The following is a 24,909-nucleotide window of genomic DNA, read 5'->3' on the forward strand; positions in this document are numbered from 1 at the left end:
TACTCTACTGCAAATATCTCACTCTGAGCTCCTCACCCATGATTAAACGATTGGGAACTTTATGTCTGCACCAGTTCTTTGTAATTATTTCCTTATACAGGGCATGAGTGACTTGTGCCAGAGGTGCAGCACCCATGTGTGGAAGATCCCAATAGGAGTCCAAAGTGCCATCGCTCCTTCCACCATGTTCACAGCATATTCAGAGATAATACAACTGAACATTCAGAACTGTTTCCAGGTCTCTTAAGCATGCAATCAGGAGATTTATGTACACATCAAATCACATGGGGACTGGCTGACTAAACTCCAGATAAGAGTTCTATGAAATATTACATGAAGCAGATTTACCATTGATATCTCTCAGTGTAATGGTCTGAGAAAGCAGATATTTGCTTTGTGATGAAAAGATAGGTGCTACTTACTGACTGGGAATCTTTTGTTCGTGTGCAGCAGAGGAAAACTTTGAGCCGTCGGGTCCAGCTGCTAGCCTGCCCTTCCTCCAAACGGTGCCTTCAACATGCAGAAAGGAAGAGTTTACAAATGGATTATGGCGGGGGGGGGGGGGGAGGAGACATAAATTTGGAATTGCTGTCCTTTGTGTTCCTCCTTCTTTGCAGAAGGGAGTGAGAGGTTCTTGAAGCAGCTCACCAAACAGTTCAGAATAGAAAGCTGACCAGCTTCACCTGAGAATGTGAATCTACCTCACACTGATGAAGCCCTACACAGCATGAAACAGCATAAAACAGTAGAGGAAGCTATGGATCTTATGGGAGCATCTGCAGCTAAAGCGGAAGCATGAGACATCTTTTTCAGAACATCCTTGATGGGCTGGGGCCGATCCTCCTGTGGCCCAAACTCATCCACCCACATAAAAACTGCCTGGCAAATGCAAACACTGTAACTGAAGCCCTAAAGGTCACAAAGCCAGCTTCAAATTTCCTACACAGAGCCCCCTCTACCCATCTGTCACAGGAATCTTTGGGTCCCACTTCCTTTTTAGAAGGAATCACAGCCAAGGAATATAAAGCTGCCATGGGTGGATCAACAGCAAGAAAATGAAGCTGTTGCATAATCTTCTCATCAAAAATATGTTTCTTAGCAACCCGAGACACCAGTTTAGCCTTATTTGGATGGGCCCACTCAGCTTTCTAAGCTGAGTCAAAAATGTATGGAAAAGGAACAGTAACCGCCTTGTGAGAAGCTGATGGGAAGGCCTTCTCAGCACCCACTGAGGAGGTGGCAGTTACAGGAGCTTCCTCCTCCCCAGTGAGCTCCTCCCCAGGAAGGGTCCAGTAAACACTCCTTCCCTGCAACTGCATATGACATGAGGATATGTGGGATCGGGTGCAGATGAACCACCAGTGAGAACTGCTGCTCCATGCTTTTCTTGTCCCACTGATGGCCTGAGAACATAGGATGCACCCCAGCTAGGCATTCTAGCACCTAAACTGGTGCGGCTTATACCCCCCACTCCCGAAACACCCAGAGACAAAGAGGAACTGGGCGGAAGAATCAAGAAAACACACACAAGCCAGTGGAAAATGAGGTGCAGGAAGCAACTAGGGAGAAAAAAGACAACAAAAACAAAGCACCCTTTCTTCCACACACCAACAGGAGAGGAACAAAGGAACAGAAACCAAAAAGACAGACACAATAACTAGGGTTGCCATATTTCAAACAGTGAAAATCCAGATAGAAAAGTTGTTGAGCTGTTTTTGCAAAATCACATAAAAAATTGACGTTTTTGAAATATTTTTAAGGAAAAGCAGTGAAAATGACACTGCCGACATGGGTTGCCATACGTATGAATTTTCCCGGACTTTTTTGCTGATTTCAGCCCAGACACTGCTACAAACTACAGTATTCCAGATATGTCTGGGAAATTCCGGATCTATGGCCACCCTGCAATAACAGAGGAAAGGCTCTAAAATGTAGTAAAGGTTCTGAAGAACACAAAACAACCTTGACTACCACTGGCTGCAAGCAGGATTAGTCTGGTAGGCAGGAGAACTCCTCCCCCTGGAAGGGAGCCAAAAAGGCTCTAGGGACTCTGCCTGCCATGTCCAGTAGGAGGAGTCATCCCTTTTAAGGAATGTCCTCCAGTCTCTTCTCACCAACAACCAAAAATGAGACAGTTGACTTTTAATTGCAAGCCTTGACTGAGAGGAGTGTAAGTTGGACCCGTAACAAAATTCAGCAGTGTAGAGTGCTTCTGCTCAGGATATTCAATTCTATCCCTGCTCCTGCCAGTTTTCTTTTGTTTCACCCAGCAATCAATCAGTATCCAGTACCCACCAAACATGCTCAGTCTGCACTACATAGTTTTGCAGGGGTTTTTTTTTGCCCCTGCTGATTTTTCCCCCTCTACAGAATTTTTGTAATTCTGTGAATCTCATATTCCACGCTCTTGTTGTGGATGGTACTGTTTTGGCTACCTAAGGACTGGGCAGTCAGAAATCTGAGTTTTCTATATATACACACACAAGTCAACCCTGCAACAAAATGTTGCTGTGTGGATCCTAGCCACCTAATTCTATGCCCCCTCTGACCCCCACAGCATTCAGTATCCCATGCCTACAGATAATGCACAGTCCTCACTGGGCGACTGTGAATGGAGGTTGCCTCCTAGGGTTTTCCCCCTGCGTGTTTTTTTTTTTTTAAATGATGATGATGATGATGATGCTATGAGCAAACCTGAGGGTGCCCCCATGCATCCCAGTATCTCCTGTGTGTGTGTGTGTTGTCATTTTAGCTACATCAGGACCAGCACTCAGAGAACTAGGATCACTATTAGTATATACAGTGGTTTTGTTGTTGTTGTTTAGTCGTTTAGTCGTGTCCGACTCTTTGTGACCCCATGGACCAGAGCACGCCAGGCACCTCTGTCCTCCACTACCTCCCGCAGTTTGGTCAAACTCATGCTGGTAACCTCGAAAACACTATCCAACCATCTCGTCCTCTGTCACCCCCTTCTCCTTGTGCCCTCCATCTTTCCCAGCATCAGTGTCTTCTCCAGGGAGTCTTCTCTTCTCATGAGGTGGCCAAAGTACTGGAGCCTCAGCTTCACGATCTGTCCTTCCAGTGAGCATATACAGTGGTACCTCGGGTTAAGTACTTAATTCGTTCTGGAGGTCTGTTCTTAACCTGAAATTGTTCTTAACCTGAAGTACCACTTTAGCTAATGGGGTCTTCTGCTGCTGCTGCTGCGCCGCTGCTGCATGATTTCTGTTCTTATCCTGAAGCAAAGTTCTTAACCCGAGGTACTATTTCTGGGTTAGCAGAGTCTGTAACCTGAAGCGTATGTAACCTGAAGCGTATGTAACCCAAGGTACCACTGTACAGTGGTGGTGGTGGTCGGAAGCAATTCTCTTCAGCTGGGTGTCCCCCCACCAACAACTGACAAACAGCAAGCCCTGTCCACATGTTGCATTGTGAGCTCCTTTTTAAACTGCCTTGAGTGGCAACAGAGGAAGAGGGATACTTAGGTGAAAAAAGAAAAAGTCCATATAAATCAGTTAATCAGGTCACAACACAGTTTTTTCAATCATGAAACAAATCAAGGAAAATAGCTTCTGAGTTAGATACATAATCCAGACTCTATCTTGTTGAAATGCTGTTTTGTGACTTACCTCAAGTTGTACGTCCTCAAGTTACGCTGCCTCCTCTTTGTGGCTCGCAGTTTGACAAAAGTTCTTCCTGTTGGATCAAAGACGCACAGGACAGTGATGCAAACACTCAGAATGACGACCCAGTTGCAGACGACCATTCCTGGTAAAACAAAGAAGATTCAAACGCTCAGTTCCAAAGTGTCATCTATGACTCTCTTGGCGAGTTAGCTTTGCGTTTATGGTTTTTTTCCCCTGAAGCAACACACTCAAGCTGAATTTCACTGACCAAAGTGAAGGCATGCATCCACAGTAACACCAGGGATCTCAAAACCAGATATTATAGAGTGAAAGGAATTATGGATAAAACAGTAGTTAGAGATGTACTGTTGGATTCTTTTGTAAGGATTTGCACTGGTTTCCAGAGCAATTGCAAAAATCCATACAATACCTAGTCAGGCAGCAAAACAACAGCTACTGTCCTTCCATCCATACATACTAATTGAAGTTTGTGCAATGGTTAAGTCTATCTGCAAAACATTCAGGGTGAGTACATTTATATAGGCAGAAAGTGAATTCATGCAGAAACCTTCAAATACACACCCAAAGTGACACTCTTGGCAGTAACATCATTGCAGGAGCTGTAGTACTGGGTTAACCAAACAATGCCCACAATAGCATAGATAAACTCAATCACCAGGATGGCTGAAACAATAAGAACATAGTGCACAATAGCAGCATTATTCTAATGAATACCTTGTTTCAAAGATGTCAGAGACCACCACAGTATTTCTTGTTAGCAGTTCTCATGTATCCATTCCAATTTGTTATTTCACTTCCGGCAAAACCAGATTTTTGTCTAAGCTCAATTAAACATACCCACCCCCATTTTTCAAGGAAAACGCATAAAAAGAATTACATTTAGGAGCATTTTATACTAATGCTCAAGGAAAGCACCCAAAAATCTCTCAGCAAAAAACAAATCTTTCCCTCATCCCCATTGAGCATCATAACAAATACTTTCCTAAGAATATGGACATATTTCTAGATAGGTAGTACAGCAACAGGAAATAGAGTTTCATACATAACATCTTCCTCTGTTCCACTCCAACCACTAAAATGACAGAACAGCTGAAAGAATTGTCTTAAATGTTTTATGATGCTATGTATTTTAGATGTGATGTCATAATATTTTTATATGTGTACCCCAACCTGGGACCACTTAGTGAAGGTGGATTATATATGTTGTAAATAAGTAAATACTCCCAATCCCATTTCTCTCCTGAAATCCACCTATGATATAGTTCAATTCCTCATTGGCTTTAGCAATCTCAGGTACACATGAGTTTCATCTGATTCTGGCAAAAAATTAAATAAATTGGGGGGGGGGTGAAAGAGGGGGAGGCAAAATGCAGAAATATAGATTGTATACTAATTGACTAGACAGCAGAATCTTGGACCCTGAGATGCTGATGAATTTCTTCAAGCTTGAGCTCATACAATTCTATGGTTCTATGATTTTCCCAACCTCAGACTGGCTCAGAAAATTATCCCAGGTGTTTGTTTTTCATTTTGGGGAAAGAACTCTGAGGCAAACTGGAGAGAGCTCACCCATCCCTACTTTGACTCAAAGCAGAGCATGGCAGATAACAACATGTTACTATTGCAAGAAAGTAAAAGAAAAAGCCCATTAAGCTACATATCTAATTCATAGGACATAATTGCTATCATACTGCATTGCTCAGTCCTCAAATATCAACAGGTGACATTTTACACAGTCTAACAAAGCTTTTCAGTGACTGGAGGTGCTACCTGTAGCATGTAATTTCAACCCCCCCCCCCCTAATTCCTTTTATCAATAAAATATTGAATAAAATGCTGAAATGTTCTTTTTTGAATGTCACACTCCATTCTCAGGTAAAAGCCTGTTTTCTAAGTTTTCACAACACTTCAAGCTAAACAGCTAAAGTGTGAGTGGCACAGCTGCAATAGATGTGAATATATTTTGGTGTAACTGTTGCAGACGTGTAACAGAATTTGATCACGATGAGCAACACATTACCTCTCTCCATCTCAATGCCTGGAGCAGTTCAGGAAGATTTTTGTTAAGTAATTAAAAAAAAAAAAAGATGTATTTTTGGATACTCATGTAGCCATTTAAAAAGTAGTTCAAGAAGAAAATGTGCTAGGGTCCATCTCAGCAATGCACCTCAATTCAAGAAAGGGGGGGTGTCTTACTTTTCTTAAAAATTCCCCAAAATTTATTATTTATTTATAAATTTGCCACTGTTAAGTTAGATGCGGTAGCACGACAGTGAGAAGCCACTCCTAAATGCTCCACGGAATAATCTCTGTGAGAACCTTTTCCGTGTAACAAATGTGAAGCTGCAGCTCATGCTGTGGAGAAAAGCCCCATGTTTTCTTCTTCAAACTAGTGCCTCTCTTTTTTGAGGTTATCATATTTACCTAGAATCCTCAATATTTTGCTGCTGGAAAAATGCAGTTTCCCACTCTGCTCTTCCATCTTTTGCCATTTGGACTGCTCTGTGGGATCAGGGTGCACTTAGCTTGAATCAAGGGCCAGTAGCTTTGACACCATCAGTGATGAGAGATAGCACTCTATCCCTGTACCAACTGAACTTTTCAGATTTTAAAGGGCTTTTCCTAGTTTGCTTCCCTAAAGAATGATAACATCTACTTTGTATATTCACTGATTAAATATTGTAAGTAAAATTAAAAACACAAAACAAAAAAAGAGGTTCCAGCCCCTGCACGGCTACCCACTAATGTTCACTGAATGGATGAATTCAAGGCTTGGAAAGGAGAAAAATATGAAAACCTTTCTATGCACAGGGTTTTTTTTCTGAATAGGGAGGGAATAATTTAATTTCTTAATAGTGCTGCCACCCACCAACTAAGAAAAATTCTTCAGAAACTGCAAAAGCTGCTTGCAAGGTAGCATGGGATACAAGCACTTTTAAGATGAAAAGCTGAAAGCATTGTTATACAGAGAGAGCTTCTGGCACACTTTCCTAGAGTGAGTCTTGATTTTATTTGCTTTCCTCCCCTCTCCCTCCACTTCAGCTCAGTTTTAATTTTGATTCACAAGCTTATTTAAGCAAGGCTCAGAAAAGGAGTAATCATGCCTACAAAAAATTACATCCGGTGAAGAAGTAATTAAACAAGAATACGCAGCAATGTCACAGTGTTTAGAATTGGGTTGATGCCCTTCCTGTGTGCAATGTTTTCTTATACAATTCTAATAAAAATATGTGTCTCAGACAACAAAAATAAACACCCATCTAGAGCAGAGGAAGCCTAATTATTTCTATATGATATGAATGGAAGGCCAGTTAAAAATGTTGTGAGTGAGCAATGCCTGTTTCTTTTTTTCTGGTACCATCTTTGAGAGTCAGGATGTCTTGAGGGAGACTGTAGGGAAAGGTTATACGTCCTTTAAAAGACAAAGCAAATTCCATGCACACGTTATCAGTGGAAGAGATTCCTTTAAGTAGCCAGTACCTACAAATAATATTTTGTGAGAGAGGAAGGTTATCAATGGAAACTTTTTAGGACATGTGTACAAGCAAGGGGAGAAATAAACTTATGTGCTCAAGCATGGCAGGTGGGTTTAGGTTTGGTTGTGTGCATGCTAAGCATGAATTAGATTTCTACCAAAGAAGTATCAAGGCAGATGGAGAAAGGCAATCGTTACATGCAGTGTCTGCATTTCTGCAGGATGGCATGGTAAATGTAGTTATTACAAATGTAAAATGCTAAAAAGCAGACAAATGAAATGATGTCTTATGCCATTTAACAAAGTGAGGTGACAGGGATCCAAAAAATTAAACTAATCAAAAGTTTACATAGGGTAAATTTATGCAGCGTCATGGGGACATCGGGCAAAAATTCAATCTCTGCATTTCCCACATCTGTAGTAGAAGTGAAACAAAAACTAGTTTTATAAATGGCTTTCCCCTGCTTAACATTCAGAGGATGCTTCTAGACTAAAAAACATCCTTGGTGCTACCAATGAAAATGCCTTTGGATGAAGACAGAAATTCTGGAAAATAGATTCTCCTCTGCAGTATGTATATTCTAAATGAGCAGAGTATTTAAATGGCTGAAAAAGAATGTGTTTTGTGTCTGCTTATCTGTGTGCTGACGGGGGAATCCCACAGATGGTTGCATCAAGTTCAAAAATTTATAAAGTCCCTTGGTCACTGTCTCTTACCCAGTCTGACGTACAGGACATATTGCATTGAATCCCGAGGTTCTGTGTACAAGATGCTGCCACGCATGCTGAGCCAGATGATTGCGACTTCTGCGATCATGCAGCTAAGCAGAATACCCAGGTAGCCTCTGCCGTGGTCCACCAGGTTGAGAGAGCAGGTCTCATTGGGGTTGTATGCCAGTCCAAAGAGCACCACAGAAAGGATTATGAACCTGCCACACATAAGCACATACAATATTCCCTTGATAAACCTCAAGGTACCATATACATGAAAAAATAGTATTCAAAGAATGTCAACAGCAATATTATGATTGCAGGTCTGTGAAAATGTCTCTTTTTAATGTTTCCATGAAGTGGTTAGTTTATTTTATGCGCTAAACAAATAAGTAGTTAGCTTTGAACATATTCACAACTGCATACATCTAATAAAACGACCTTTTGCCTATCAAAGCTCATCCCATAATAAAACAGTTATCCTCTCTAAAGGCATCAGAGCCTTTTAACATTTTATTCACAACGTAATTATCTTGTTACTTTTAATGAAATAAATTTGGCAAGAGTTTCCAGAGTCAGCCACTAAAGGAATGCTATCAGTGGTATTATATTCAGTATACACCTGGGTCTGGGTTTCTGTGATTACAGGCAAATATCACATTTAGCCAATTTCAAATGTTCCACTAATGTCATCCATTTATTTGTGGTATATGTTTAGGGATTGCTTTGATAGTAAAATGCTGCTGCTTAGCTAGTGGGGATTTTTTTCCGCCCACATGCAGATTTCTGGATGACATCCCAGAACACATTCTGTGTCCCTCTATAACTGAGAGAGAGAAAATTCCTCTTGACAGATCTGTCTACTTCTCCACTGTCATCAGGAGGTCTTAAAATGAGAATAGTAAAGGCGTGGACATGCTTTCAGTAGTCACTAGAGGGCAGAAGAAAATGTGGCAGGCACACGGTGCTGTAAACTCTACATCGAGATTATCATGTCAATATGGTATTACTATTCTTGCCTACATAATGATTTTATTATACATGATACATGAGTGTGCCCACATGACAAAGGGTAAAACAATAAGCTGTCACAACTTTCATCACTTTGCTTGCCCTCTGGGAAGATGTGTAGCAACATGTAGATTCCCCAGTACACCACTGCTGAGTTATCCATAAAGAAACTTGTTAGTCAGAAGCAACCAAGGAACAACTGAGAAGAAGCAATCATACAATATTGGTTTTACATTATAACACCTGACAAACTAACATCCTTGGTTCATTCCAAGACTGCAATACCTCAAGGATTGCCTCTTTCCATGTGAACCTACTTGGACCCTGAGATCATCTTCTGAGGCCCTTCTTCATGTATCTCCTCCTTGAGAGGTCCAGAGAGTAGCAACATGAGAATGGGCCTTCTCTGCAGTGGCTCCCTGTCTGTGGAATGCTCTCCCCAGGGAAGTTTGCCTAGCACCTTCATTATATACCTTTAGGTGCCAGACAAAAATGTTCCTTTTTAATAACTAGGCCTTTGGTTGATCTGATTTACATCCTATGTGCTTTTAAAATGGGGGTTTGGGGGGGGGGCTATTGGGTTGTTGTTTTTATTTTTATTATGTATTTTGTGGTTTTATATCTTGATTTTATTCTGTGAACTGCCCTGAGAACTCTGGGTTTAGGGTGGTAGATAAACTCTAATAAAATAATAATACTAATAATTCCATGGGATGCCATTGTAGGGCTGTAATTGTGGCAAAGGTTTTCCATACTAAGTATTAACAGAAATGCTGAGAAGGTATGAAATACACTTTACCATGGTTTTATCAAGATAATTCAACAGTGTGTTGCATTAAATTCTGCATTAACTTACCTTTCTAATGATGTGAATTATGGCATTAGTCTAAAAAAGACTGATGTTATGAGTCAACACTTGGGAAATCCCACCAATTGATACCTTTACGGTATTCTTTTCAGTGCCTACTGACAACATTCTGAGCTTTAACATCAGACATTTAGAAAGTTTGTATGAGTTTTAAATTGTTTTGTTGTGGTTACAACTTTATGCTTTAAACAATGATTATAAATGATTAGTGATGATTTTATGGCTTTATCTTTTTTGAAAACCATTTTGAGGATTTTTCTACAAAGAAGCAGCATATACATTTTATGAAATGATTTTTTAAAAATGCAGCGTTTTGAATGACACTTTTTATAGGGGAGCAGGATGCTACCAATAACTGGAAAAAAAGAGTAGCAAAACAGAACAAAAAACTCTGCTCATTAGTAGAGCCATGGAAGCTTTCTGCTCAGGTGTATGTTTTCACTTACCAAGTGGTATGAAGGAGAAAGAGAAAGATGGCTGGCAAAACAAGGTCATCACTGCCTACAGACCAGCGACGGCGGAATACCACAATCCCTGGCATGGCTAATGGGTCAGGGGAGGATCACCAGGCACAATGCTCACCTTCTGAAACAGAAGAACAAATAGCAATTAAGCAAGGTTTTTCCAGCCATCACAAAAAGATGGCTGCTCACTTGTTCCAAGAACAGAATAGTTGTAATGATATCTCAGACAATTTCCCCACACAATTCTCACATTCGTACCCTGCCACTCTGAGTGATAGGTGAGGTAGTGATCCAGTTTTAAAGTTTAATTTCAACCCAGGGCTCCCCTTTCCAGCTGGACATTCTATCTCCTACACCATATTGGCTATCCAAGTCTCTTTCTCAACCCATGGCCATAAGGCAAGCCAAATTCATTTTTGTGAACTGCCATGGTCTCTGATTAATGTGGCCGTCCAGATTTTTTTATTATTATTATTCAAACTGGGCCCTCCAAAAGCTGAAAGCAGCCTCTAGGTGCATGACCCAGTGCTGCTGACATAGGTATATCTGGTATGGCTGTCTTCAGTACCCACTGGAGAGGCCGTGGTGAGTGACCCACATGTATGCCACCCACAGGAGGATTTTGTGCAGGATTCTTCAATCCTTTAAAAATTACATTATTATATGAAAGGAGGGGTGCCTAGCCACATAGTCACATGTGCATTCATGCTGCCTTTAGTAAAGGAGAGGGGGGCTAAACATTCACCATGTTGTACAGTAAATGAAATGGGTTAGGTAAAAATCACTTGCAACCTAGTCTTGTTACTTTCATCACTCCAGGACCAGAAAACGGGGCCTATTTAGCAATCTTTAGAAGCCAGAGAGTCTCCCCTTCCCAACCCCCTTATAAATGTTCACATAACTACTAAAAGCTAAACACTTGCTCTTTTAAAACTGAAGGTTAGGTAGATTCTGCAGTAATTGTCAGGATGATTTCCTTATTCATGCTTTGATGGTTTGAATGTTTGATCATGCCCAGCAAAAATAACATTGTGCCACTTCCTTGAACATGATGAAGATGAGGTGGTCATGCCACAATAAATGTGTTACTTTTAAAGATGCTCATGGGCTTGTTGTCGTTATTCTGATAAAAGACTATTCTTCTGGAATTTATCCCTAAGGGCATGCAGATTCCTAAACTTTCTTGATACTGCTATTCAGAGCTACAGATGATGCAACACCTGAATGTTTAAAAGAGGCATTAGGAGGATCAAAAGAAACACAGCTATAGATGAAGGGAGGTGAGCATTAGCTGAAAGTGGAGTAAAGCCCATGCTCACTGGATTCCAATTCACAAGATTAGTGGGAATCTTATTACAGAGCTCTGTATTGGTTACTGATCTTTTCTAGATGCCTGTGGAAGCTCTAACAGGTAGCTTAGCAACTTTATTCCATATTACACATAGGATAAAAGCACTGAAATTTAAGGTATTCAGACTCTAAATTGCATTTGCACTTGCAAAGAAGTATGGATGCTAGGTTGGCATTCCCAAACTGTTTCCCTGGCAAGAATGCTCGGACCAGTCTGCTATCCTACTTTTAAAAAATTCTGGAATTCATATCCACATTGGCACCTATTAATTTGTTCATTTTGGTCCAGTAAGTCCTCTGGAGAGTCAGCTGCTACAACATGGTGCTTGTGACCCAAATTCCAGCCTGTAACACAGCTTGTCAAAACCAATGAAGTGGAGCTTCCTGAATGGGTGGGTGGCAATTTTTCTACAGAATGATTCTTCTGAAGAAAGAGATCCACTCAATCAGGAAGCTGAAGTTTGTCATACATGACAAACATTCAAGTTTTTCCAGTTTTGACAGTGAAGTCTAAGCATACAAATGTATGTATCCCTGCATGAAAGTCAGCTCCACTGAATGAGGTAGGACTCACTTCAGAGTAAATATGTATGATACTTGTCAAATGTTAACCTTTTCAAGGTGTGATAAACAAGGTGTACGGACATCTCTGTCATATCTTCACAGGATTGTGCATGGAAATGGATGTTGAATCACAACCAAAAAACCCACAGGACAGCAGGAAGGCTTTTGATATTGGTTCTCCAAGACCAGCATATACAGTATGCCCATGATGTTATTAAAGCAGAAATTCCTACCCATATGTCTGCAAGGTGTTAGTCAGGTTATGGGATTTGCAACATGAAGGTTAGCCACATCAGTTATAAAGTGTATCAGTTTTAGCATTATGAACCAAAGCATGATGCACATAATCTAAAATCTTGCTATCAGCTTTTTTATGACTGCAATTAGACACTGAGACTTTTGAATCCATTGGCTTGGATACTAAGCCTTCTACAAGTGGAAGAGCTCCTTCTGTTTATAGAAGACTTTCGATTCAGCAGAAGATCCCACTAATGAATAGCAGGGGAGGAGATCGTCACAGATTCATGTCATACTTTTGTGGCCGTAATAACAGACTTCTCCTAGAATAGAAATGGGAATGCATTCACAGCTGGAGGGAATCCTACAAGTAATATTTTGGCTGCAAGCACCTTGGGCTGGATATTCAAAGAGCTTCTGAGTTATATAATTCATTTTGCCACTGGCATCAGTCATCTCAGATACCAGTGTCACACTGGGATACTAGACAAAATTCAAGAGCGCTCCTAGTCTAAATCTGAATATCAGACTGTAAGGTCCATAATTTATCCACCCAGAAACAGTAATTATGCTAACTCATTTGGCCATAAGGAGTGATTCATTTTTCTGTGGACAGCAGCTGTACAATAATTCTCTTCACCCAACACTCTGCTCACCCAAGCAACTGTTCAAAAACTTCCTCTAGCCTGAACATCACATAAACAGAATTTTTTTTATACTTCACCCCCCCCCCGCTCCCCACAGCTTATGAAGAGATCTCCCTATACCCCTTTGTGAAACACTAGAACTGATACAACAGATTGCTCTGTGAGTCGCCCAAACCCAGCTTGCATAGCAGCTCCATTCAAATTCAATGTCTAAAGAGCCTATTCTCAGTGCCCTTGCAGCAAGTGGCAGCTGTGGTTTTCAGTCAGCCCTTGCTTGCTTCCAGGCACAGCTGCCACAGGCATACATGCCGAAGGCACGTGCTGAAGCCAGCCCAGATCATCCTTTGGCAAGTCCCCCTGAATATTTCTGGGTATTTAATGGCCAGATGCTTCTCTAGTGCTTCCTTTTCTCAGAAGCTTGTTAATGGCAACATTGCAGTTGGGGCCTATGCATATAGTCTTTCCTACTCACAAACTCTGGTGATGAATTTCAAATTAATCCCTACAATATACTGTATTTTTCACTCTATAGGACGCACTTTTTCCCCTCCAAAAATGAAGGGGAAATGTGTGTGCGTCCTATGGAGCGAATGCAGGCTTTCGCTGAAGCCTGGAGAGCGAGAGGGGTCGGTGTGCACCAACCCCTCTCGCTCTCCAGGGTTCAGGCAGCTATCCGCAAGCCTTCTGAGCGCGGCGTGAGTTCCCGCCGGGCTGCGAAGGCTTGTGGATAGCAGCCTGCAGCCTGAAGCCCGGGGAGCACAGTGCTGCGCTCCCCGGGCTTCAGGTAGCTATCCGCAAGCCTTTGGGCTCCAAAGGCTTGTGGATAGCAGCCTGTTCTGGGGACTGGGGTCGGGGGAAGCTTGGGCTTCCCCCATCCCCATAAGCTCTGAGAGCAGCAGCGAAGTTGCGCGTAATCTTGCCACCGCTCCTGGACCTGTTCTGGGGGCTGGGGTCGGGGGAAGCTCGGGCTTCCCCCGTCCTCAGTCCTGCGGCTGGGCGGGGGGGGGATAATTTTTTCCCCTTTATTTCCCCCCCTAAAAACTAGGTGCGCCCTATGGTCCGGTGCGCCCTATGGAGCGAAAAATACGGTAATTCTCAACTCCATAAGTCAAAGCATACAACACTTGTCTATATGGCCTTTCCCCGCAGAATGTGTCCTTGAAAAACTGGTGATTTTTGTACTGCTTCATGGGTGGAGTCACTACCCTGTTCTAAATATCCAAGTTGGTTGTACTGGTATTGAGTTTCTTTCTGAAAATGAACATCACTTGTCCACAATGTCCTCTTCAATGTCTGAACAGGTTCCAAGAGACTATCAGGCCTAGGAGAAGTTTTGCTGCTGCTTGAAGCATAGTTGAGGTACCTTGAAGGGTCTGCCTACTAAATCTAGCAGTAGGAGCTCAAGCCTTCCACATAAACCAGAGAGCCTTTCTCAGCTGAAAAAATTGCAACAGATTTGACAGCTGAAAGTGGCTCCATTTCTATTCAGGAATAAATAGCTTAGCTTCCTGATTCACACCAGTAGTACTTCCTCTGTTCTTTGCAGAACAATTTGGCAAGAGTAGATACAAGGAGGGGGGATATCTTCCTGATGTCCACAGCATCTTAATTCTCCTCAGTCCTGCCTGGCTACATCTCAATTTATAATCTATCCTGATGACTTCACTAAGCACTAATAATATAGTTTAAGAAGGACCTGAACATGATGTATAATAAGTCTCAACCAGGCCCAACATTTTTGATAAATTTGAGCTACTCTATTTCCTTATCCTCCGGCATCTTGATTCTGTTGCTGTCCCAGGAGTATTGCGAGAGAGAGAGAGAGAGAGAGAGAGAGAGAGAGAGAGCGCACTCATTGGTGCTGTCACTGCACCTCAGACTTGATCTTATTTAATTGTTCTCTTAAGCAATTAACAAAATGGGCAACACCTAAATAATCTCATTTCTACTATATGCATCACAGTCAGGATTTGCTTCTCATAGCACTCTTGTAGTAAGCACCAATATATACCAGTATATACTTTCTACGTCTATCTACAATTATCATATGATGTTGTTGTTTTACACAAGGTTCACATTCAAATGATCTAAGCAGAACTTCCAAGATTCAAACCATAGGAACTTTGGTGGTGGTTTCAGAGAATTCTCAAAAATGTTGTTGGAAAGTATGCCTGACATCCTCCAGGTTAATTAATTGTCATTTTGTTTCTTAAATCTGAGGGCCCTCCCAGAGAAAATATTGTACCTCGAGCTGAACATCCAAGCACAGCTACCCCTGCCACCAAACAGTATCCTTTGAAATGAAAGGAAGAATCTTCTTTCAGCTTAAAACAGGAGGATAAATGAGATGAACATGCAAATGTACATCTGAGTGTGGATGCAGTCTATCTGTACTGCACTGTTGGAATATATATTCCCCATAAGGATGTACAATTAGATACACATCCAAGTATCTGAGAGTGGCTCTCCTTCATCGGATTGGGCAAGGAAGTATAGATGACAGAGAAGAATTCTAGAGAGAAGGGAAAAGGAAGGAAGCTATCTTCTTTGTCTTGCCCCTCTTCTGTCCCCTCTGAGAAAATATGTATGTCCTCCCATTTTTATGAATTTAATTGTAAAGGGCAGATCTGCATTCACTGAGTAGCAGGGGATGATTTCTTTATTTGAGATTCATTCACCTAACCCATCAAGTTGCTGACATTATGAAGAATTGGTACCTATGACATTATGAAGAATTGGTACCATTATGAAGAATTGGTACCAAGTTGCTCTAGTGAAAATCCCTGGTGATATCTTTCATTCTTCCCACCAAAAAAATTGGCAAGCATTACTAGCCTTCCCTTCCCTCACATTTTCCTGAGGATCATTGTTCGCTTCCAACACTCCTTGTATATCTTTGTAAAATATTACTCCCTCTAGAACAATTAGCTGGACTCTACCTCCTGTATTATATTTTGCAATCATGAAACTTTTCCAGCAATGAAATCTCACAGAAAATATGAACAAAGAATGATTCATGTTTAAAACCAAGTAACTTTGAATAGGCTACCTTTTTTTACCTTAGCAAGCCTACTACAGTGGTACCCCGCAAGACGAACGCCTCGCAAGACGGAAAACCCGCTAGACGAAAGGGTTTTCCGTTTTGGAGGCGCTTCGCAAGACAAAGTTCCCTATGGGCTTGCTTCGCAAGACGAAAGCCCATAGGGAAATCTCCGGGACAGCGGGGAAGCGCCTCCGCTGTCGCCCGCCAGCATTTTAAAAAGCCCCGGGACAGCGGGGGACTTCTCCGCTGTCGGGGCGATCTTAAAATGCTGGCGGGCGGGAGCGAAGCCTCCGCTGTCGCCCGCCAGCATTTTAAAAAGCCCCGGGACAGCGGGGGATTTCTCCGCTGCCGGGGCGATCTTAAAATGCTGGCGGGCGGGAGCGAAGCCTCCGCTGTCGCCCGCCAGCATTTTAAAAAGCCCCGGGACAGCGGGGGACTTCTCCGCTGTTCCGGGGCAATTTAAAAGCCCCGGACCATGCCCCGATGCCGGGCGGTGGGGCGGGAACGCCTCCCCCGCCGCCCGCCATCAGGACCATGCCCCAATGCCGGTGGACGGGCGGGAACGCCTCCCCCCGCCGCCCGCCATCAGGACCATGCCCCGATGCCGGTGGACGGGCGGGAACGCCTCCCCCCGCCGCCCGCCATCGGGACCATGTCCCGATGCCGGGGGCGGGGCCGCGAAGCCTGGGCGCGCTGATCTCGGCGCGCCCAGGCTTCAGGATGCCGGCATCTCTCCGCAAGCAGCGGCAGCGCTGCCGCTTTTTGCGGAGAGGTCCGCGAAGCCTGGGCGCGCTGATCTCGGCGCGCCCAGGCTTCAGGATGCCGGCATCTCTCCGCAAGCAGCGGCAGCGCTGCCGCTTTTTGCGGAGAGGTCCGCGAAGCCTGGGCGCGCTGATCTCGGCGCACCCAGGCTTCAGGATGCCGGCATCTCTCCGCAAGCAGCGGCAGCGCTGCCGCTTTTTGCGGAGAGGTCCGCGAAGCCTGGGCGCGCTGATCTCGGCGCGCCCAGGCTTCAGGATGCCGGCATCTCTCCGCAAGCAGCGGCAGCGCTGCTGCTTTTTGCGGAGAGGTCCGCGAAGCCTGGGCGCGCTGATCTCGGCGCGCCCAGGCTTCAGCATGCCGGCATCTCTCCGCAAGCAGCGGCAGCGCTGCCGCTTTTTGCGGAGAGGTCCGCGAAGCCTGGGCGCGCTGATCTCGGCGCGCCCAGGCTTCAGGATGCCGGCATCTCTCCGCAAGCAGCGGCAGCGCTGCCGCTTTTTGCGGAGAGGTCCGCGAAGCCTGGGCGCGCTGATCTCGGCGCACCCAGGCTTCAGGATGCCGGCATCTCTCCGCAAGCAGCGGCAGCGCTGCCGCTTTTTGCGGAGAGGTCCGCGAAGCCTGGGCGCGCTGATCTCGGCGCGCCCAGGCTTCAGGATGCCGGCATCTCTCCGCAAGCAGCGGCAGCGCTGCTGCTTTTTGCGGAGAGGTCCGCGAAGCCTGGGCGCGCTGATCTCGGTGCGCCCAGGCTTCAGCATGCCGGCATCTCTCCGCAAGCAGCGGCAGCGCTGCCGCTTTTTGCGGAGAGGTCCGCGAAGCCTGGGCGCGCTGATCTCGGCGCGCCCAGGCTTCAGCATGCCGGCATCTCTCCGCAAGCAGCTGCCGCTGCTTGCGGAGAGGTCCGCGAAGCCTGGGCGGACAGCTTTTGAAGGCAGGGGGGGAGCAAAGACTTTCGCCCCCCGCCGGCCTTCAGAAGAGGTCCTGGACCTCTTCTGAAGGCCAGCGGGGGGCAAAAGTCTTTGCTCCCCCCTGCCTGCCTTCCCGGGAGAGCGGAGAAACGCAGCGCGTCCCGGAGGGCTTTTGAATGCAGGCGGGGGGGGGGGCAAAGACTTTCGCCCCCCCCCAGCCTTCAGAAGAGGTCGGGGGACAGACTGTCCCCGGACCTGGTCTGAAGGCGGTTTCCCTAGGAACGCATTAATTGATTTTCAATGCATTCCTATGGGAAACCGTGCATCGCAAGACGAAAAACTCGCAAGACGAAGAGACTTGCGGAACGAATTAATTTCGTCTTGCGAGGCACCACTGTATTTATATGACAGCCACCTGAACCTGTTTTTCTCCAAACTATTGAAGGTAGTGTGGAAGTCAAGAGTAAGAACAGTAGCAACTGAGAATGAAAAAGCATATGGTACATAGGCAGCATAAGAGCTAAATGAAAAAAGTATGTTATCCTGAAAGTTAAGAGGCAGATCATTCATGTTTTTTATTTGAGCGGTTAAAAAATCAGGAATTGATAGATGCACTCAAAATTCACTGGACCTGCAATTATGAGTCCTGGAAGAAAGCAGAAATAAGGCAGCACATAGAAGGTAACATATCATGTTACTCTAGATTAATTAAGTAGCCTGGAATCAATATAACTCTTGTACTCATGATCATTAACACACATTAGAATCCCAGTTCTTCCACATGCATGCATTAAAAGGATGGGAAATAATATGTTACCACACTTTATCTTCCCCTATTGTGTAGAATAGTGCAGTCAAATTGTATAAATTAACTAATTTGCTGTGATGATGAGTACATGTCCTGACTACTTAAAACAGTAAAGGATTACCAACTGTTTGAAAAGGACTTTACACCTGGATTAGAGCGTGTATTTATGAAGTCATGGGAAGGCATTTATTTGCACAGAAATGCATTTAAAATGTCTCAAGTGCACTGTTAAACAAGCTGGGTTCCCAGGCTCAAATAGAAACAGGAATGTGTGTGAATAAAATATGCTTACATAGCATGCAGTCCAGTAGAAGAACATTCTTCTGTCCCAAGAAGCTTTCTTGGGATAGTCCGTGTCCATGGACGGAGTCTTCATGAGTGAAGGAGGAATCAGCACACTCGCCCTGGCACCACTGAAAATCCCAAACAGGAGGGGGAAAACAGCTTGGTGACTGTCTGCCAACAAAGCCAGTCATCCGCATCACCAGCAGCAGCAACAGCAGCATCAACACTACCTCCATCACAGCAGGTCCCTCCCTCCAAGACACAACCTTCATTTATTCCACTGAAGCTGCTTCAAGCAAAGCATGTGTGAATCAGGACTCCCCCCACCACCTCTTTCTACATTTTGATCTCACTCTAGAAGGAAGTGACCTCATTTCCTGCTCTCAAGAGACTTATGAATTATGGGAGGAAGGACTGAGAATGAGAGCACACATGAGAGAAACACCAAGGGACAGAGAATGCTCTCAGATAGCAAGTGCAGCAGCAGAGAAGCAGCACCTCTTTCACTAGACAAATCAGAGCAACCGAGTGCACTGTAAATGACTTTGGAACACTCTAAATCCTTCCTAAATATCAGAAATCCTCTTTCCCTACAACAGATTACATCAGAGACAGAACTGTAGGAGCAAAAGGCTGAAAAGGCTTTGGACCTTTGGCTGCTTCTTTAATATTCTGTAAACAAGAGGCACACAGGAGGGGCCATCTTCTTAATCAAAGAGTGAAAGGTCTCCTCTCTCACATGCTGCTGTAGCTGTGGAGGGCTCCACTACATGCTATGTTAAGCATAATATTGAAATGTGCAACTGGGGCTGCCCCTTTCCTTTCCTTTCCTTTCCTAACCTAAAGTAGCTGTCAGCAGCCCAATCTGTATCAGGACTATAGTTGGGAGGAAGAGAACCCCACACAGTCATATTCTCTAGCCTCAATTCCTTCTCTGACTCAAAGGAAGAATCAGAAGGAGGGGAGGCATCACCTAAGGAGGCATCACCCTCCATTCCAGGATTCACCCAACTCCTCATACTCAGAAGGCAACCCCAGACTTAAATGCAGTCTCCACTACTCCTGTGCCGTAAGACAGCTGCAGATTCAGGCAATGGCTGTTTAAGAAACAGACAGCTCCTTAGAGCAGGTGGGATTAATAGCAGGTCCAAAGCAGTCAGCCTTCATAAGGTCTCTGCATGCTGCTGAGAACAACCATTCTCCCTGAGTGATTTCCAGCAAGCCCTCGCCATGGTCTCCTGGCCTTCCCTATTCCTTCCAGTAAGTGCCACTGCCTTCCCTGGGAGCCTTCAGCCAAGCTAGGACAGGGCAAATGCTGCAGTCCTAATACGCTAAGACTAAGACACACACACCATGGCTGCTTTTTGATAGGAAAGAAAACTGAGGAGTCCTAATCACATTTTTAAATACTGCAGTGTGCTTAATGTAACATATAGTTTGGCTCTAATTCTTTATGACATGAGGATGTAGCATGGAGTGGGGAAGGAGCACTGCAGAATATACATCTGGAGGGTTAAGGCTTAGTGTAAAGAACAAGAATGAGGCCACAAGATTTCAGATAAAGTCACAAGATTTCAGATAAAACTAGGGAGATTTAGCTAAATCCACAATGCTACTAGATCTGGCATTTGCTGCAGAAGCACAATACATACAGAAGCTGAGCACAGCAGGAAGATCCGAAAATTGGCTTATGCATATCCCATTAGATATAAGAGATACCATATGCAGCCCTAAGGTTAGCACACCAGCCCAAAGCTACTCATTCCTAAGGAAGGGAGATACAGTGCTACGCTGTGAGTTCAAAGCAGCCAACAGCAGCTCATAAAGGGAAGGAAGAGCAGAAGTGCCCTTGCTAGGACAAGGATGGAGCAAAGAGAGGCTGCAGCAAGATGGGTGAGCTGTGGGTTTGTGGTGACAGCATCTAGCAGGTGTGTGCTCACCTGTGGAATAGCACTGCTATTAATTCAGAGGTCCACTGACCTTGCTGTCACCTTGCCCCATCACAATCCCAACAAACACAGGGCAGCTGCAACTCCTATTCCCAAGTTTTCATTTGGGTTTCCAGATGTCCTAGAATTAGTGCACTATTTCACGTAGCTCAATGTTGTGAGTGCTTTTCTCCATTAGAATGGTCTCAGGTTGAGTTCTCAGCATCTCAAATCAAAAGAGCTCAAGTTGTATGAAGGCGTCTGCCTAACACCCTGGAGAAACCAATACCAGAAATGATGAACCAGTGGTCTGACTCAGTGGTGTAGTGGGAGGGGAAGGAGGGCTGTGGCCCCAGGCACAGAATCTGAGTGGGGTGCAAAGCAAGAGCCTCCCCCCCCCCCGTATGTGCCTGGCATGTGAGCCCCCTGGGCAAGCACAGAGGGTTTCTTTGCCCTCCAGCAGATGGATGGGCCCCGTGCGCTGGGCAGGGTGCAGAGGGTGAAGAGCACACTCCACGCCCCGCCAGGCACTCGAGCCCCCACCTGTCAGCTGGTGGGCAGGCACTCACACACTTGATGGGGACAGAGCATGGAGGGTGCTCTCCACCCTCTGTGCCCCCACCCGGCACAAAAGCGCCTGCTTGCCTGATGACGAGCTGGCCCTGGCTTGCTGGGCAGAAGCAGGGCCCAGAGGGTAAAGTGCACCCCCACTGCCCTGCCCCCACCTGGCATGTGAGTGCCCACCCGTCAGTGGCAGGGGCTGGGGGAGCACAGAGCAAGTCCTCCACACTCGCCCCGTCCCCACCACTGAAGCGCAACCATTCAAGCGCCATGCGGTGACAGGGCATGGAACCCTCTGTGCCCTGCTCCCAGTCAGCCAGAAGAGGCAGCAGTGATGGGGTAGCATGCCCACGTAATGGAAGATGGCAGGGTCTTGAAGGATGTGCTCTACGAGCAGCTGGTTTCAGACGCCAGACCTGTTGGCAGACCAAATCTGCATTACAAAGGTGTCTACAAATGCGATCTGAAGGCTGCCAACATTAACTCTGCATTGTGGAAATCACTTGCAGACAATCATAATGTCTGGACACAGACAGGCAGGTCGTGTATCCACCGCAGTAACCAGAGGAGGAATAACCGCGGGGATGAGCATAGAGAAAAGAAACATCATGGTGCACCTGCATTTTCATTATTGATTCGCAATGACAAAAACAATAGCAAACATCCATTCCCAAACCATATGTTCTGCTTTAAAATTACCAAAAAATGTGAATATAAAACTCATAAAATGACATGTCCATCTTGCAATTTGTCTGCCATGAGGAGCAGTTGAGTGAGAGATGTAGAGTGCACATGTATATGTATGTGTGAAAGAGAACATGGTCATTATGTGAGGGGGAGTTTGTTAATAGGTGCATGTGGAAGGAAGATCAGGTGGTATTTGTGTATCCATGAGAAGAGAAAGAATATTGTGGCAGCAAGATGTGAGAAAGTGTGAAATGCAGCTTATAGTGTGGGTGGATGAGAATACATTGAGGGAAGAGGAGGGAAAAGGATATAAATGACACCTTTGTACAATATAATCTAACTCCCTTGACTTGGTGGGCTCTCCTCCTTCAGTCAAGAACCTAGAGATTCTGAAGAAAGAAGCAGTCAGAGCCAGAAATATGCTAAACCTTCAACTCAGTCACCATCTTCAAAATAAACAAGAGTGATTTGTGACACCTTAGGTTTTAACACATTTATTATGGCATAAGATTCCATGGACCAGAGTCAACTTCATCAGATGCATGAGGTTTCATCCTAAGCTGTCAGGAATGTATATAGAAAAAAACGTAAACAGTTAGGTCAGAGGGAAATGAAATGCAAAAATAGGCTATGACAGTTACGTTAAAGCTTAAAGGTATGTAAAATAAGTACAGTGATCATTGACAAAGCAGTGCTGATGATAATGCAAACAACCTGTCATTGATAAGTTAACATGTGTAATGGAATAAAAATGGTCAAAGCCTATACTTTTTACATTTCATTTCCCAATGACCTCATTATATAATTTTTATTATTATTCATGTTTCAAAACATCCCGATAATCAAAGGCACCTCCCTTCTTAAGAACTGGCAAAAAACCCTGACCAGGTTTATCTGGCAGGGGAAGAAAGCCAGAATAAAGCTCAAATACTTAACAGACTCAAGAGACAGGTGCGGATTCGCAGTCCCAAACATCAGGCTCTATTATGAAGCAGCCTGTCTATGTTGGCTAAAGGAGTGGGCCACCCTTAGAAATACAGACCTTTTGGACCTGGAGGGATTTAATATTAGATTCGGGTGGCACGCCTACCTCTGGCAAGAAAAAGGGGAGGTTCACAGAGGCTTCTCCAACCATATAATCAGAGGGCCATTACTAGAGGTATGGAAGAGGTACAGAAAACTGATCGAAAAAGGCACCCCATGGTGGCTATCCCCAACTGATATAATTGAAATAAAAAAAATTAATATGAATGAGGAAAGATATACATATGAGGACCTTCTGGTAAAGACAGAAGAAGGATGGAAGGTGAAGCCCTATGAGGAGCTGAAAGATAAAATAAAAGATTGGCTGCGCTTTCACCAGATTAATGCTTTATGGGGTGAGCACAAGAGAGTGGGGATGAGTGAAAAAAAATCAAGGTTTCAGGTAGAAATTCTGGAAAGTAATGATAAAATCCTCTCCAAAATGTATAAACAATTACTGGAATGGGACACCAAAGAAGATCTGGTGAAGGGAGTAATGTTAAAATGGGAAAAAGATCTTGGTTATACTATAGATTATAATAAATGGCAGACACTCTGGATGAAAGGTGTAAAATTTACAGCCTGTGTAGCCCTTCGTGAAAACCTAGAGAAAATGGTATATCGCTGGTACCTAACTCCGGCAAAGTTAGCAAAGATGTATAAAACTGTGGACAACACATGCTGGAGATGTAAGGATAAGGTTGGGACCTTTTTTCACACCTGGTGGACCTGTGATGCAGTGAAGGAATTCTGGACACAAGTCTATGATGAATTGAAAAAAATCTTGAAGTATAATTTCCCCAAAACCCCCGAGCTGCTTCTTTTAGGTATGATTGGTAAAGAAATAAAGAAAATAGACCAAACATTTGTTCAATATGCCATGGCTGCGGCAAGAATTCTAATCGCACAAAAATGGAAAACCCCCGACCTTCCCACGGTCGAAGAGTGGCAAATAAGGCTATACCAATATATTGAATTAGCGAGACTAACCGGGAAAATAAGATCAAACAATACAGTCAAACATAAAGATGAGTGGAATAAATTTTTAATTTATTTTGAGTCGATTCAGGGAATAAATAATTTATCAGTAGACGATAATTAATATCATCGATGTAGATTATTTTAGTAATACTGTAGAAATAATATAAGAATTGATAACTCCAAGACCGAGCCGGACGGAAGTTCTGTTATTTGTAACTGCATATGTTTCGTCTATTCTGTTTGTATTCTTTGCTTTTCTTTTCTCTTTTTTCTTTTTTTTTCTCTTTTCTTGTCTTTTTTTCTTTCTCTTTTTCTGTATTTGTATCTATTTGTACTATGTAAGCTGTGTATTGCTTCTGTAAATAAAATTAAAAAAAAAATATATAATTTTTTTCTCTACAACCATGTGTTGTTGTTGTTGTTTGGTTGTTTAGTCGTGTCCAACTCTTCGTGACCCCATGGACCCGAGCACGCCAGGCACTCCTGTCTTCCACTGCCTCTCGCAGTTTGGTCAAACTCATGCTGGTAGCTTTGAGAACACTGTCCAATCATCTCGTCCTCTGTTGTCCCCTTCTCCTTGTGCCCTCATCACCTCCCAACATCACCTGCCAACTTATCACTTCAAACATTTGATGAAGTAGACTCTTGTTTTGCTCAAGTCTCTGAAAATTGTTACAGCTTCAGCACACAATGTATGCACAGTAGGCCCAGTAGGGGTTCCCCTACATTGGGACAGTTTTTGGGTGCAATGGATGACTGCATGCAAACCCAACTTTTTATTTAAAAAGGGACTTTGATAATGAGTAAGGACCAATAGAACATAGACAGGATGACTGATACAGTGAACTTTTCCCCAAATATAAACAAGCACTATCTTTACAAATATATAGGTTTCATTCAGAATGCAGCATAGCAAGTTTTTGTCTCACAGGCTTTCCTTCCTCTTCTTTCCTTC

At 44.0% G+C, this 24,909-nt stretch overlaps 1 protein-coding gene across 12 annotated transcripts in view; it reads right to left on the reverse strand.

Moving 5' to 3' along the window:
* DAGLA (diacylglycerol lipase alpha) overlaps positions 1-24,909 on the reverse strand; it is a 92,029-nt gene that overhangs the window by 24,735 nt on the left and 42,385 nt on the right. For 8 of the 12 annotated variants that reach the window (XM_077932429.1, XM_028736988.2, XM_077932425.1 and 5 more), the window contains 6 exons: positions 18,782-18,902; positions 10,159-10,297; positions 7,840-8,051; positions 4,209-4,310; positions 3,630-3,768; positions 423-510 (listed from right to left, as the gene is read on the reverse strand). In XM_077932429.1, coding sequence (XP_077788555.1) covers positions 423-510; positions 3,630-3,768; positions 4,209-4,310; positions 7,840-8,051; positions 10,159-10,253 — 636 coding nt within the window. In that variant the 5' untranslated portion in view covers positions 10,254-10,297; positions 18,782-18,902. The remainder of the gene's footprint in view (positions 1-422; positions 511-3,629; positions 3,769-4,208; positions 4,311-7,839; positions 8,052-10,158; positions 10,298-18,781; positions 18,903-24,909) is intronic. The other 4 variants (XM_077932456.1, XM_077932452.1, XM_077932458.1 and 1 more) reach the window with 2 other exon arrangements.

This window comes from Podarcis muralis, chromosome 1, assembly GCF_964188315.1.
Source record: "Podarcis muralis chromosome 1, rPodMur119.hap1.1, whole genome shotgun sequence".
NCBI lineage: Eukaryota > Metazoa > Chordata > Lepidosauria > Squamata > Lacertidae > Podarcis > Podarcis muralis.